This window comes from Hyaena hyaena, unplaced genomic scaffold (genome assembly GCF_003009895.1).
Source record: "Hyaena hyaena isolate Hyena2069 unplaced genomic scaffold, ASM300989v1 scaffold_67, whole genome shotgun sequence".
In the NCBI taxonomy this organism is placed as follows: domain Eukaryota; kingdom Metazoa; phylum Chordata; class Mammalia; order Carnivora; family Hyaenidae; genus Hyaena; species Hyaena hyaena.
The window spans coordinates 3,454,478-3,467,437 of NW_024080699.1; the positions used below are offsets into that span (position 1 = coordinate 3,454,478).

General features: G+C 52.9%; 1 protein-coding gene across 2 annotated transcripts in view; it reads right to left on the bottom strand.

Annotated features, from left to right (window-relative positions):
- Positions 1-328: 328 nt before the first annotated feature.
- The window catches only part of FBLN5 (fibulin 5), an 82,326-nt gene continuing 69,694 nt past the window's right edge, over positions 329-12,960 (bottom strand). For both annotated transcript variants that reach the window (XM_039232552.1, XM_039232553.1), the window contains exons 9-11: positions 12,583-12,709; positions 9,314-9,509; positions 329-1,309 (exon numbers count right to left, since the gene is read on the bottom strand). In XM_039232552.1, coding sequence (XP_039088483.1) covers positions 1,148-1,309; positions 9,314-9,509; positions 12,583-12,709 — 485 coding nt within the window. In that variant the 3' untranslated portion in view covers positions 329-1,147. The remainder of the gene's footprint in view (positions 1,310-9,313; positions 9,510-12,582; positions 12,710-12,960) is intronic.

The following is a 12,960-nucleotide window of genomic DNA, read 5'->3' on the forward strand; positions in this document are numbered from 1 at the left end:
CGGTCAGGGTTGAGGGCCACTGATTTAAAGTAAAGTGAATGCATCTGGGCTCTGGAAGGTACCTGGAAATAATCTACATGACAGAGGGAACAGTTAAACAACAACTGTTCTCGAATGAACAAAACAGGATTCAGGCTGAAGCCTCCTCCTACCTTCCCCACCTCCGTTTCTCTGCCCCTCACTCACCATCAGGTGCCTGAGTGATAAAAGACCATCGGGCTCTCCAGGGAGTTTTCACACCAGTGCACAATAAACAGGTTCAAAGCTGAAGCAGAGCCAGCCCCAAACACTGAGTCATCTACGATGTCAAAATGAACCAAACACAAGATCTCTTCAAATATTTAATCAGTTTAGAGACCTCCTGCCTTTCAACCCAGTTGGGTAAACATTCTAAAGAAAGCATGAGTAAGGGGTCCTCGAAGAAAACACCGGGGTAGAATGGAGAGGAGACTGGGTTTGGGAAGTCAGAACATAACAGGTGTCTGAAGGCCTTTGTAAGGAACTCTACCACTTATCTTTTTTTTAAAATTACTCAAAATGCACAAGAAAGGATTAGAGAGTGATACAAATGTAAGGGCAACTAAACCTTCTTTCGTGGCTGAAAATACCACGCATGGTTTTGAAATAGACTCTGTGAAAACCCTTAGATCCTGCTGTGGTTTCTTTCCGCAGCCTTCTCCGGCACACAAGCAGCAGCTAGCTACCCCCAGCGTCCCTGTGAGCAATCCAGGCCTCGGCAAAGAAGCAATCAGCGACAATCAGCGACAGACAGAAAGAAGGCGTGGAAGAGGTGACGGGAAGCCGTTCACAGTCTTTGAACGTGGACTCAGCCCCCAGCGAAGCTAATCTATTTCCTTTGAAAACTATGAAAATAAACTGATAGGCCTTGAAAAATCACCGTCGATCTCAGGTCAGGGTGCCGATAATACTTTTCGATAACTGCGTCTTAAGAACTGGGAGAAGCATGTCCTTCAGAGCGACGGGTCTACTGGGGGACACGCAGGGCCAGGACATTCGGGGCCGACTCCTCGGGAGACGGTCAGCAAGAAGAGCGTAACGTCTGTCCCACGACCCTCTCCCTCTCGTTTCCTCTCTTCTCCTGTCCCTGGGTGCTGCTGAGAGGGTGTCAGAGACCCCAGCCCGGGGCTCAGAACGGGTACTGGGAGACATATATCCGCAGTCGGATCACGGAGCTGCCTCTGAAGTTGATGACGGTGTTGACAGTGATCATTTCCAAGTCCAGCTGAATGTCCCGGGGCCCTTTGATGGGGCGTGTCATCACCAGGGTGGCACTGATGGGACCTGTTTGCTGTGGACAGAACCGAGGACACTGGTTAGAGAAAGCCTGGCCAGCATAACAGGGCAGGTGAGCCGGACGCCGGAAGCCGTCGAGCGACAGCAGAGAAGGTTGAGGACGGCTGAGGGTCGGTCGGGAGGTGGGGCGTCTTGCACGACCACCGGAGCAGGGGGCCGGGTGGTCCGGCGGCAGCCCGGCTCTGCAGCCTCCGCCGGCACCCCTCCCGCCCGCAGAGCGGTGTAGTCCAACTGGCATCGGCTTGATAGCACGTTTGTCCCTTGCCTTTACCCACGTCCCACCCGGCGTTTTCCTGTTGGCCCTTAAGGTCCCACCTGAAATGTCACTTCCCGAGAGGAGCCTTCTCTGCTTCCCCCAACCTGATTCAGGTCACCTGGTGCCCCTCTGCCACTGCACTGACTCTGCCTAGGATGGAAAGTACCCGTCGCCCTCCACACTGCTGTCCCCACCAGACTGCGAGTTCTGAAAGAGCAAGGACGGGGGTCGGGTTTTTCACCGCTGAATCCCTCCCTGGTGCCTGGCACGGTGCCTGGCACACAGTCAGCGCTCAGGAAATAGATCTGGAATGACAGAATGAAGGTCTGATGAACCAACTGCACCCCCTAGGGCTGTCACTTCACTTCTCTGGGTCTCATCTCTACAATGAGGGTTTGTAAGGGCGCCTGGGGGGCTCAGTCAGTTAAGCGTCCGACTGCAGCTCAGGTCATGACCCCACAGTCCGTGGGTTCCAGCCCTGTGTCGGGCTCTGTGCTGACAGAGCCTGCTTTGGATTCTCTCTCTCTCTCTCTCTCTCTCTGCCCCTCCCCTGCTTGAACTCTGTCTCTCTCTCTCTCAAAAATAAAGAAACATTAAAAAAAATTGAAATGAGGGTTTGTATCAGATCAGTAGTTCTCCAGTAAACAGCTTCCAATGCACCTCGGTCACTTTTTCTTAAACTAACAATTCCAGGGACCCATTCCAAGATTTTCTTCTAGAGTGGATGTTTGCATGATGCCTGGGGAAAGTATCATCTGTTTACAGGCCTCAGATGGTTCCCAGGTACAGCGCAGCTCCCAAAGGTCGCTCTAGTCTCCTCCAGCTTCAGCACTCTGTGACCCCGTTGCTGGAGTTCTAATGATTCCCTCCACTGACTCTCTCTCTAAAACTTCTGAGCAGCTAGGGAGGGAGGACTGACATCCCCTGAGCCTCTTCCATGTGTGAGGCACTGTTTTCAGCAATGCACTTATTTAATCCTTATAAAAGCCCCGAAAGGTTCTGTTACTCCAAGTGTGGTCCCTGGACCAGTACCGCAGGCCTCACCAGGGAGCAGGTTAGAAATGCAGGATCGGGGTGCCTGGATGGCTTAGTCGGTTAAGCGTCCGACTTTCGCTTAGGTCATGATCTCGCGATTCGTGGGTTCAAGCCCCGCGTCGGGCTCTGTGCTGACTGCCAGCTCAGAGCCTGGAGCCTGTTTCAGTCTGTGACTCCCTCTCTCTCTCTGACCCTCCCCTGCTCACGCTGTCTCTCTCTCTCTCTCTCTCCTAGAAATAAAAACATAAAAAAAAAAAAAAAAGAAATGCAGGATCTCAGGCCCCACCTCTGGCTCACCGAGCCAGAATCTATAGGGTAACACAACCCCCGGGTGATTCACGGGGATATGAATGATTGAGAGGTGCTAATCTAAAAACGCAGGACCCAGTCTGGGGACCCTGGCTGTCCTACTGAAGGTATGTCTCATTATTTCCCCGTTTTATAACTAAGCAAACCAAGGCCCGGAGAGGTTAAGTCATTACATAGGGTCACCTGACTAGGAAGGACAGGGCTGCTGCTTGATCCCAAATCCCAGGCCTTCTTCCCTGCACGACAGTTATGAGAAGAGACTGTTGTGTGTTGTATTTCTTCTCCCTAGAACCGTCTATTAGGGGAGCTGCTCATGGGTCAGTGCCGTGGCCAGAGAGTGGGCTCCTGGAGAGGAAAGGGCGTGAGAGAGCAAGGAGATGCCGGACGGTCACTTCCTACACGCTGCAGAGCCCAGTGCTGCGCCCAGAAAGTGAAAGCAACAGGCTTGCTGAATCAAGACACTTGGCCTATTTAAAGTCACACCAGGTGTTTTCTCTGTCTCCATAAAGGGAGGGATCCCCATAAAGATGCGACATCCCCAAGAGTATGACAAGGGCGGGGCAGGCAGGCAGGTGCCGGCCAGGTACCGGGACCTCCCCTGTCCACTGGGCTATCAATAATAGCCTGACAGCCATGCAATTTCCTCTTGGCATCCGCTCCCTCTGTTCCCGTCAGCATCAGCGCAAGGGGCACCTCCTTACACAGAGGCTCGCTCAGACTTCCTTGTCGACTCTTGCAAACCCTCAGCGTCGCTGGGCCAGCACTTGCAGAAGGGACAGCCTCACAGGGAAATGGCCCATGGCATTTACATATACAAATATCTCACCAGCTTTCACTGTTTGCATGAACAAAGGCCAAGAGTTGGAGACCCTGAGCCGCCGGCAGGGGAGCCGTTGGGAGGGAGGCCTGCCAGAGACCAAGCCCGGGAGGCAAACGGAACTGGGAACTTCCGAGCCGGTCACTTGGGCTTTCCTGGTAGAGGTCTCCGGAGGATACCAGGGTCATTGCCTCTCCCACCGGGAAGGAGCCCCAGAGGCCAGCGAGTCCGCCCTCCACCGGGGCCAGACCCACAGCGGCCTGAGAAAGGCCTGCCCACAAGCACATGGGAGACCAGTGAGGACACCTGCCTCCGCCGCGCATTAGGCTTCTAGGGCATAGTCAGGCCACCAATGGAATCGGCGTCCCCAGAGCCCATGGTCATTAGTAGCTTCGTGGCCATTGGTGCAACACGATGATGGAGGCGGTGGGTGTGAAAGCAGGCACCGGGCTATGTTGTACATCTCTTATTTAACCCTTGTTACCCTACGGTGGCAGGAGGCAAAGTACACGACATCAGCACACGGCGCTGGAGTGTCTGACCCCCCAAATCCTGTTCTGACCACGACATCCTACGATAAGGTCTCGGTACCTCTCAATTTCTCGACCATTCGGCCATTCGCTGCCCTTACTCCGCAGAAGGATTGTCACTTTGCATAGTAAATGTTCGCCTGGTTGTTGGTACCCCTCTCCCACGGGGGGGGCGGGGGGGCTCCTCAAGGGCAGCGGCCACACCTGCTTGTTCCTGAACCCAAGGCCCCATATGTCCTAGTGCTGAATTTCTGCAGAGTGACAGGTGACGAAATGAGTAACGGCAGCAGGGTGCAACCTGCCCGCCGGGTGTGCGTCTTCTTGGCCTTGCTCTCCCTTGTGCGGGGTGGGGGGGGTGGGGGGCGTCTTTTCGAGCCCGTGGGATGGCACTGTCTGACTCATAGCAAGGAAGTCAGCTGCCCTGGGCCCTGCCACCTGATCCACACGTGTGTCACGGAGTAAATACGCTCCTTCTTCTGGCCCTGATGGCGTCCCCGAGTGCCCTGGCCAAGGTCAGTCACCAGCCCAGGACTCAGAGTGACACAGGCTGCCGAGTGTGTGTGTGAAAGGTGCACGTGGGTGTGCACGTGTGTACGTGCATGTGGCTGTGTGTGCACGGGGCTCTGTGTGGTTTGCACACTGTGTGCTTGTAGCACAATCAGTGACCCTCCGGGTGGGAGAGGCTGAATTTTGACTGTCAAGTCACACCTCCCACACGATGCTCCCATCCCTGGGGCAGCACTGCCACCAGCTCCGGCGCCCGGGAGCTCACAGCCTCCTGAAGACAGCGGCCGTGACGGCAGAAACAACGCTATCAGTCCAAAGAAACTTACCGAACACCTTCTACTATCACTAGACGTTGAAGCAGACCTTTCCTGTTACCTCACTTTCTGCTAAACCCCAAAGCTAGAAGAGTAGGCAGAAGTACCCCACATCCCAAAGAGAATGGGAGTGTATGCATGGACTTCGATACCAGCTTGCCCGGGTTCGAATCCGGCCTGCCCTGCTGCTTCCTAGCTGTGAGACCGGGGGCAGGTTCCTCAGCCTTTCTGTGCCTCGGTGCTCAAGTCTATAAAACCAGGATGGTCACGCAGGCGCCAGGTCACAAGGTCATTGGCAGGATGAAGGGAGTGATATTTGGAAGCACCTGGCACAGTGCCTGGCGCCTGCAGAGCGCTGTATAGGACGCGCCGCCATCTGGGTGGCTCCGGTGGCTGCCACACAGGACTGCGGAGCGGCGGCCCCGCCAGACAGGTTTCTCTCCCTTTCAACATCACGTGGCCTTAAACACACTTACCAGTCCCCGCCTCAAGCAAGAGGAAGGTTTTGAGAGAACTGTTCAGGGATGTGGGTCCTTTAAAAGTGAAGGGGCAAGGTGGGGGATGGGGGGGGACACCTGGGTGGCTCAGTGGTGAAGCGTCTGACTTCAGCTCAGGTCATGATCTCACAGTTCGAGTTCAAGCCCTGTGTCAGGCGCTGCCTGACAGCTCAGAGCCTGGAGCCTGCTTCGGATTCTGTGTCTCCCTCTCTCTCTGCCCCTCCCCTGCTCACGCTCTGTCTATCTCTCCCTCTATCAAAAATAAATAAACATTAAGAAAAAAAATGCAGAGAGCAATGGACAAGTCTAGAGACGTTAGCCCGGATACCTTGAATCAGGGTGGGCTGAGGAGCCGCTGGGGACCTGCCTATTGCAGCACCTGCTCTGTCGAGGCCACAGCGCCCCCCCCGCCCAACTGCCCCCAGCCATGGAAAGTCTGTGTGAGACACGGCACCGGAAAGAGGGTGCAAAGGTTTGGGATGGCCAACAAGGGGCCTGCTTACAATCGCAACAACCCGGTACGACCGGGGTCCTGGAGAAGGAGCCCAAGACTGCACAGTCAGTGTGGGGACGGGAAGAGGAACCCGGCACAGAGGCCAACCCCCACCCCCCCGCCTACCCCCACCCCACTCCTCAGCAGAGGAACGGGAGAAACTGTAAACACTGAATGGGAGACAGAAAGGGGGACCTTTACACCGAAACCAGCCCAGACTTGGTCGAAGAGAAGGAGACAATTCAATAGTAACTCAAAGTACCTGTCAGTCCTAGGGATTAACCCAGATATCAGCCAGGTGTGCACAGGTTGGAGCCAGCAAGGTGAGAAAAAGATTACTGAATGTTTCACCTCTGCCAAATCCTACCTGTTTCATAAAAAACCATCATTCTGTGTTCCAGGCACTGGGCTAAGCAGATGATCTCATCTAATCCTCAAGTAAATACTATTATTATCCCCTCTTTACAGATGTGGAAACCGAGGTCCAGAGATGTTAGGTAATGGGCCCAAGTCACACAGTTGGGGACTTGTAGAACCCAAGCCACGTGGGCCAGCCTGACCCTGGATCCCACATAGAACAACATTGTGCGGCCTCATGATGGCCCCCCATCTCATCAGGCTGGGTGCACGGAAGGCCCGCCCTGTCCAGAGGATTCCTCCCTGCCTTCCTGACCCGTGCCCGTGGCTTCACAGGGCACCCATACAGAGACTGTTTTCTCTTCCCAGGTGCCGCCAGAGAGAGATGCCAGGGGCTACCTCCCCATCCCTAAGTCCCTTCAGCCTCAGAGTCCTGACAACCTCTTCTGAATAAATACTGAAGAATTAGGGCCCTACTCAGTGTCCGGGGAGGGCACAAGCACACAGCTCGGCTTTGTGGGTTTCAAGGGTCCCCTAGGGGCTGTGACAATCTGAGCCTCCCTCCTGTCCATTTCACTTGTAGGAAAATCTTCCCTCACTGGGCACCTGTTACAAGCCAGTCTCGCGGGGAACATTTGGGACTACAGGGATGTTAGCAGGTGGCGTGACATCTCACCCAGGCCACCTTCCGAGGATCTTCTTTTCTGCTTGGGAAAAAGGAAAAATGGGAGGCAGGTGGAATCAGTGATGGTCTTTTAAATCCCCAAATGGGGCATCTTTGTGTCCTATGATTGGAACCCATTACATTGGTACAAAAGACAGAGGCCAAACTGGAGAACCCCAGTGGGCTAGGCTTGTGCTCCGGAGGCAGTGAGGCCACAGCGGCTCGCAGATGTGGGTTTCGGCCGGACAGCGGAGGAAGGACAGACGTAAACACAGCCCTGTCATTCTCACCTGGCAGAAGTTCCCCTGCCTTCAACCCATTCCACCTTTCTCCAAAGCCTTTGACCCTGTTGCACTGGTCTACAGATGCTACCTCCACGGAGTTAACCCCCTCCACTGCTGGGGTCTTGCCAAAAACTCTTAGTGAGGATACTGGCGTGATGCCAGCCCCTGAACGTTTTCTAAACTGTTCTCACCACTGCTTCTGAGACCTGCCTGTTTTTAGACAGTCTCAGCCCCAGAGTCAAGGACTAGAAGGTTCTGCCAGGACATAGGGAGAGGGAGGTGGAGACCTAAGATTACAGGGTCATTTCACGGGACCCGCGACAGGCTCCCTTCAAAGTGGGCAAACTTCCAGGGGCCCATAGCTCCCCAAGGTGCTCCTTGAGGACCACACGCTGCGTGTGTTAGAAATGCAGATTCCTGGGTCCAGTGGGCTGAAGAACGGCCCCCAAAGGGATCAGCCCTAATCCCTGGAACCTGTACTCATTACGCGGTAAGAAAAAGGGACTTTTGCTGGTGTGATTAGGGAAAGGACCCTGGATTAAGTGGGCAGGCCTTAAACCCCGTCACAGGTGACACAGAGAGAGAGACAGGGAGATGTAATACCCGCAGAACCGAAGGCTGTGTGACCACCAGAGGTGGAGACTACAGTGACGTGGCCACAAGTCAGGAAAGGCTGGCAGGTGCTGGGAGCTGGAGGCAGCGAGGAAAGGCTTCTCCCCTGGGGCTCTGGAGGGGCCAGGACTCTGTGACACCTTGGTTTCAGCCCAGTGAGCGTGATTACAGGCTTCTGGATCCCAGAAGCGTGTGAAAATAAATTTCTGCTGTCTTAAGTCACCATGCTGGGGTAATTTGTCAGAGTAATCACAGGAAACTGATACACGAGGCCTCAGCCACGGTGTTCCCAGATAGATTCTCTGGAGAGGAAGCTCTGGGATCCACTTTTTGGATAAGTGCCTGCATTCACATTGAAATGTGAAAATCACTGCTCTAAACTGGGGACATATCCAAGGAGGTATGTCCAGGGCTGCAGGAGATGAAGTTCAAGAACATAAGGGCGCAGGATTACGTGTGTATAGTTAACAGAGAAGCCTGGGTGGCTCAGGCAGGTAGGCATCTGACTCTTGACCGTGGCTCTGGTCGTGACTTTGCGGTTCGTGAGTCTGAGGCCCACGTTGCATTCTGTGCTGACAGCGTGGAGCCAGCTCAGGATTCTTTCTCTACCCCTCCCCCGCTCAAGCTTGTGCTCTCTCAAAATAAAGAAAAGAGCTTTAAAAAAGAAGAGGCGAAAACATTTTAGGATGCGTATTCTAAAATTTTCTCCTGATGTGGGTAAGTCATGCTATCCAAGCGAACTTTCTGCAGTGAAAGAAAGGTTCTATAGCTAACAGCAACTGCTGGGCACTTGAAATGTGCCTTGGCCGCAGAAGAACCTCCTTTTTAATGTTATTTCATTTTAATTCATTTAAATGCCAAGAGCCATGGCTGAAAGACACGGGTGGGGCCCACTTCTGTGAGGCACCCTTTTGTATTTACATAACGGAAGTGCCAAGAGAGCAGGGAACTGGGGATGGTGTGCTCACTGCTATATTCTCAGTTTCTGCAAGTGCGAAGTAGGTAATGTATATCTGTCCAATGAGTGGATGGATAACTGGATATGTGAGTACCTCCTCCAGGCAGCAAAGGGATGGAAGATTGCATCTTGGCCTAACTTCTCACCGCACGGACATGGATACTGAGGCTCACAGAGGAGAGGCAGCTTTCACAAAGCCGTCCAGAAAGTAACAGGAATCTGAACCTTGACGTCCTGGCTCCCACCCACTCCCCTCTTCCCTCCTCACACCTGCTCCTCCTGGCTGCTCTCCACCCTGTTTCTAGAAGCACGTGCCAGGTTAGACAAGACAAGCACTGTTAAAAGATGGCGACGACGCCCTCTTACCCGCATATAGAATTCTCGGCCCTCATTCCCAGACTTGATCTGGAAAATGTAGTAAGCCCCAGGGTAGCGGGTAGTGGCTTGCATCTGGAAGATGTCAGCAGGAACGGAGCGTCCAGACACCACATCCATGTCCCGGTACAAGATGGTAAAGGGCTGGTCTCTGCAGCCTGGATTCTCAGCAGGACACATACAGCGGCTGCAGGGAAGGGAAATCACTTGAGAACGCGATAAATCCTTTCCAGATGCTCGCTGTACCTACTTCCTCGCCAAAAAGATGGAAAAAGAGGCCACCCCATTTTTATCATCTGAATGCTGTAAGTGTAGATCCTCTCTGCTCCTGGGTCTGGTCTAAAAACTCACCAGCGTGTACGCAAGCTCTGTTTCCTAGAGAACGACCTATTCTGACCAATCAGATCTTCTTACTACCAGAGTATAAACCTTAGACGTCTGCCTTTCAGAACACTGGCACATTCTCTAATGCACTTTACATGTCTCGTGTATTTATTTGGCAAAATGCGTCACTGGTCACGTAGCCTGTCGCTTCCCCAGACGTACATAGTCATGAAGAAATTTCAGAAAGTGAGAAATCCCATTTAGATAGACAGGATTCGGGGGAGGGGGGGGTCCTTGTACATTCTCTATGGCACTTAGTGCCGTCTGGGTAGACCACAACTTAATCTTTTCATTTGACAAACAAGAGCTTAGATCTCTCGATGTTTAAGACACAGCGTTAGACATTTGGGAACTGCAGTGATAAATAAGATCCTGACCCCAAATAGTTCACCTTCTAGTAGGAGAAATAAATCATGGACACAAACAGCTCTTATCCGAAGTAGCTCATTTGAAAGAGTAGTAACAGCGTTGCCATAATATGAGATCGTTGACTCTCTTTACCAAGGAATGCCTGTCGTAGACACCCCTCGACGTCTCCCTGACCACCCCCATCTCTCACCTCATCTCTGAGACTTCCCCTCTAGGAGTCAGAAATGAGGAGGATGGGGCGATCTGTAGACATGTGCCTTGCTAGGCGGAACTGGGAGTCAGCCTTGTCTTGTTTCTGCTGTGTTCCCCAAACTTCTCTCTTCAAAACTTGTTGGTTGGTTCTATCTTCAAAATACAGTCCAAATCCAACCACGTTTCACCATCTCCTCTGTCACAGAACTGTCACTCGGGCCACCACCGTGTCTCTCCTGGACCTCTGTGATGGCCTCCTAATAGGTCCCTCCCCCTTCAGTCCATTACACAGCAGCCAGAGTGTACATCGTTGAACAAAGATCAGATTCTGTCTCTGTCAGAAGACACACCCCTCTGTGGCCACCCCTTGTAACGTGAGTAAAAACCAAACACCCACATTAACCTATAAGACTCACAGGGGTCTGGCCTCTGTCAATCCCCCTCAGATCACTGCCCACTTCACTCACTAGGCTGCAGCCATTGGAGCTTCTCTGTTCCCTGAAGATGTCAAGTTCACCACTGTCTGGTAGCCTTTGTGCGTGCTGTTCCCTCTGCTCTTCCACTCTCTGCCAACATCGACTCATTTTCCCATTCCAGCTCAAATGTCGTTTCCTCAGAGAAGCTTCTGGACTCCCCAGTCAAGACCAGCTCCAGCCTAAATTTTCCTCTTATACATTCCCATTCCTCCTGCTCACAGCGCCCATCCCAATCTAAGATTAAGAATTCATTTACGTGACAACCAGTTGAATGGTCTTTCTCCTCCACTAGAGGAGCAAAAACGATCGTGCTAGCAACCTGCGTGCCACGTAACAGGCGCTCAACTGACATTTAATAAAGGGATGTATAAAAACCCTTCTTAAAGTTTTGCTTTTTGAAGGCTGATTCAAATAGCCAAGTCAAAATGTCCCGGCTGCCCAAATGGCCCCTGCAAATGTCACGTGTCACACAGAAAAGAACTGCCTCCAAAATTAAGGAGCTTGGGGGAGGGCGTGATGGCCGGCAGCTGAGGAGGATCACAGACGGCTGGGGGAGGTGGCACTGGAGCTGAGATCTGAAAGATGGGGTGGATCCGTCCATGTGGCGGGGGAAGAAACGCCTTCCATATGGCAGAAAATGGGTGCGTCAAAGGCGGGAGGCTGGACATTCCAGGGCGTGGGTAAAGGTGAGGGTGAGTCCCGCTCAGGTTGGCAGGAGAACAGGACCCATGAACGAGGAAATGATCTGGAAGGGGGTGGCTGGAGTCAGACGAAATGGGTCCTGACGGCAGGCAGTTGACAGCGACATGCCAGGGACCTCACGGGCAACACAAGTTCAGTGCTGTCATCTGAAGCGGTCGACTCCCTGGCTACAGACAAGGGCGGCCTGGAGGATCCCAGAGAGAATCAGAGGGAACTGACACTCTGCTCTGCCACACAGGACCCTGACATTGGAACCGGACACCAAAGGGTTGCTAGAAGCACGGCTCTCAGCAACAAGCGGAACTGTCTGTAACGGACCCGCCTGGTCTTGCTTTGTCCTCATGGCCCAGTTTTTGTTCAGAGCAGGAGACACACTGGTAAGCCATTAACTGCTCTTAGATGCTGCATTTCTAGAAGTCATGGGAGGTGTGTCTGATTCATCCCTTTACCTCCAGTGCAAGGAGTGGGGGTTGCTCAGGGTTGTAACTGTGTGACTGAATGAGAGGAGGGCATGGGGCACCTGGGTGTTTCAGTCCGTTAACCGTCCGACTTCGGCTCAGATCATGATCTCATGGTTCATGAGTTTGAGCCCTGTGTCCGGCTCTGTGCTGACAGCTCGGAGCCTGGAGCCTGCTTTGGATTCTGCATCTCCCTCTCTCTGCCTCTCCTCTGCTCGTGCTCTGTCTCTCTCTCTCTCTCTCTCAAAAATAAATAAACATTAAAAAATTAAAAAGAAATGGGGCGCCTGGGTGGCTTAGTCGGTTAAGCGTCCGACTTTCGCTTAGGTCATGATCTCGCGGTTCGTGGGTTCAAGCCCCGCGTCGGGCTCTGTGCTGACTGCCAGCTCAGAGCCTGGAGCCTGTTTCAGTCTGTGACTCCCTCTCTCTCTGACCCTCCCCTGCTCATGCTGTCTCTCTCTCTCTCTCTCCTAGAAATAAATAAAACATTAAAAAAAAAAAAATTAAAAAGAAAAAAAGAAGAGAGGACAGAAGGTGTGTGTGTGTGTGTGTGTGTGTGTGTGTCCAGCAAGCAATAGGCTAAGTATCCTGGCTCCCTGGGAGAGGCACTCACACCCACCACATGGGCAGCCTCCTGAACTGGACCCCTCATCACATTCCCATTTCCCAAATGACTTACTTATCGCTGATCCGAAGATAAGGCTCCTCACAGCGGATGGGGTCAATGCACTTGAAGCCGCCTTGCAGATTGTAGCACGTCTGCTGCAGGTTACACGTGTGGTTTCTGTGCTCACACTCGTTGATGTCTGAAATGAAGGGTAGACAAACGGCTGAAGCAGGACAGTGCTTCAAGGGGTGGGGCTCCTGGCCAGGTGCAGGGTTGCGGGGGCAGCCTGACTCTTTACTATCGAACTGCACCGTCCACTGTGAGAGCCACTGGCCACGTGTGGTTACTGAGCGCTTGAAATGGGGCTAGTCCCAACTGAGATGTGCTGCAAATGGGAAATACACACAGATTTTCACAATGCCGCACAAAGAAGAATGTGATATCTCTTCA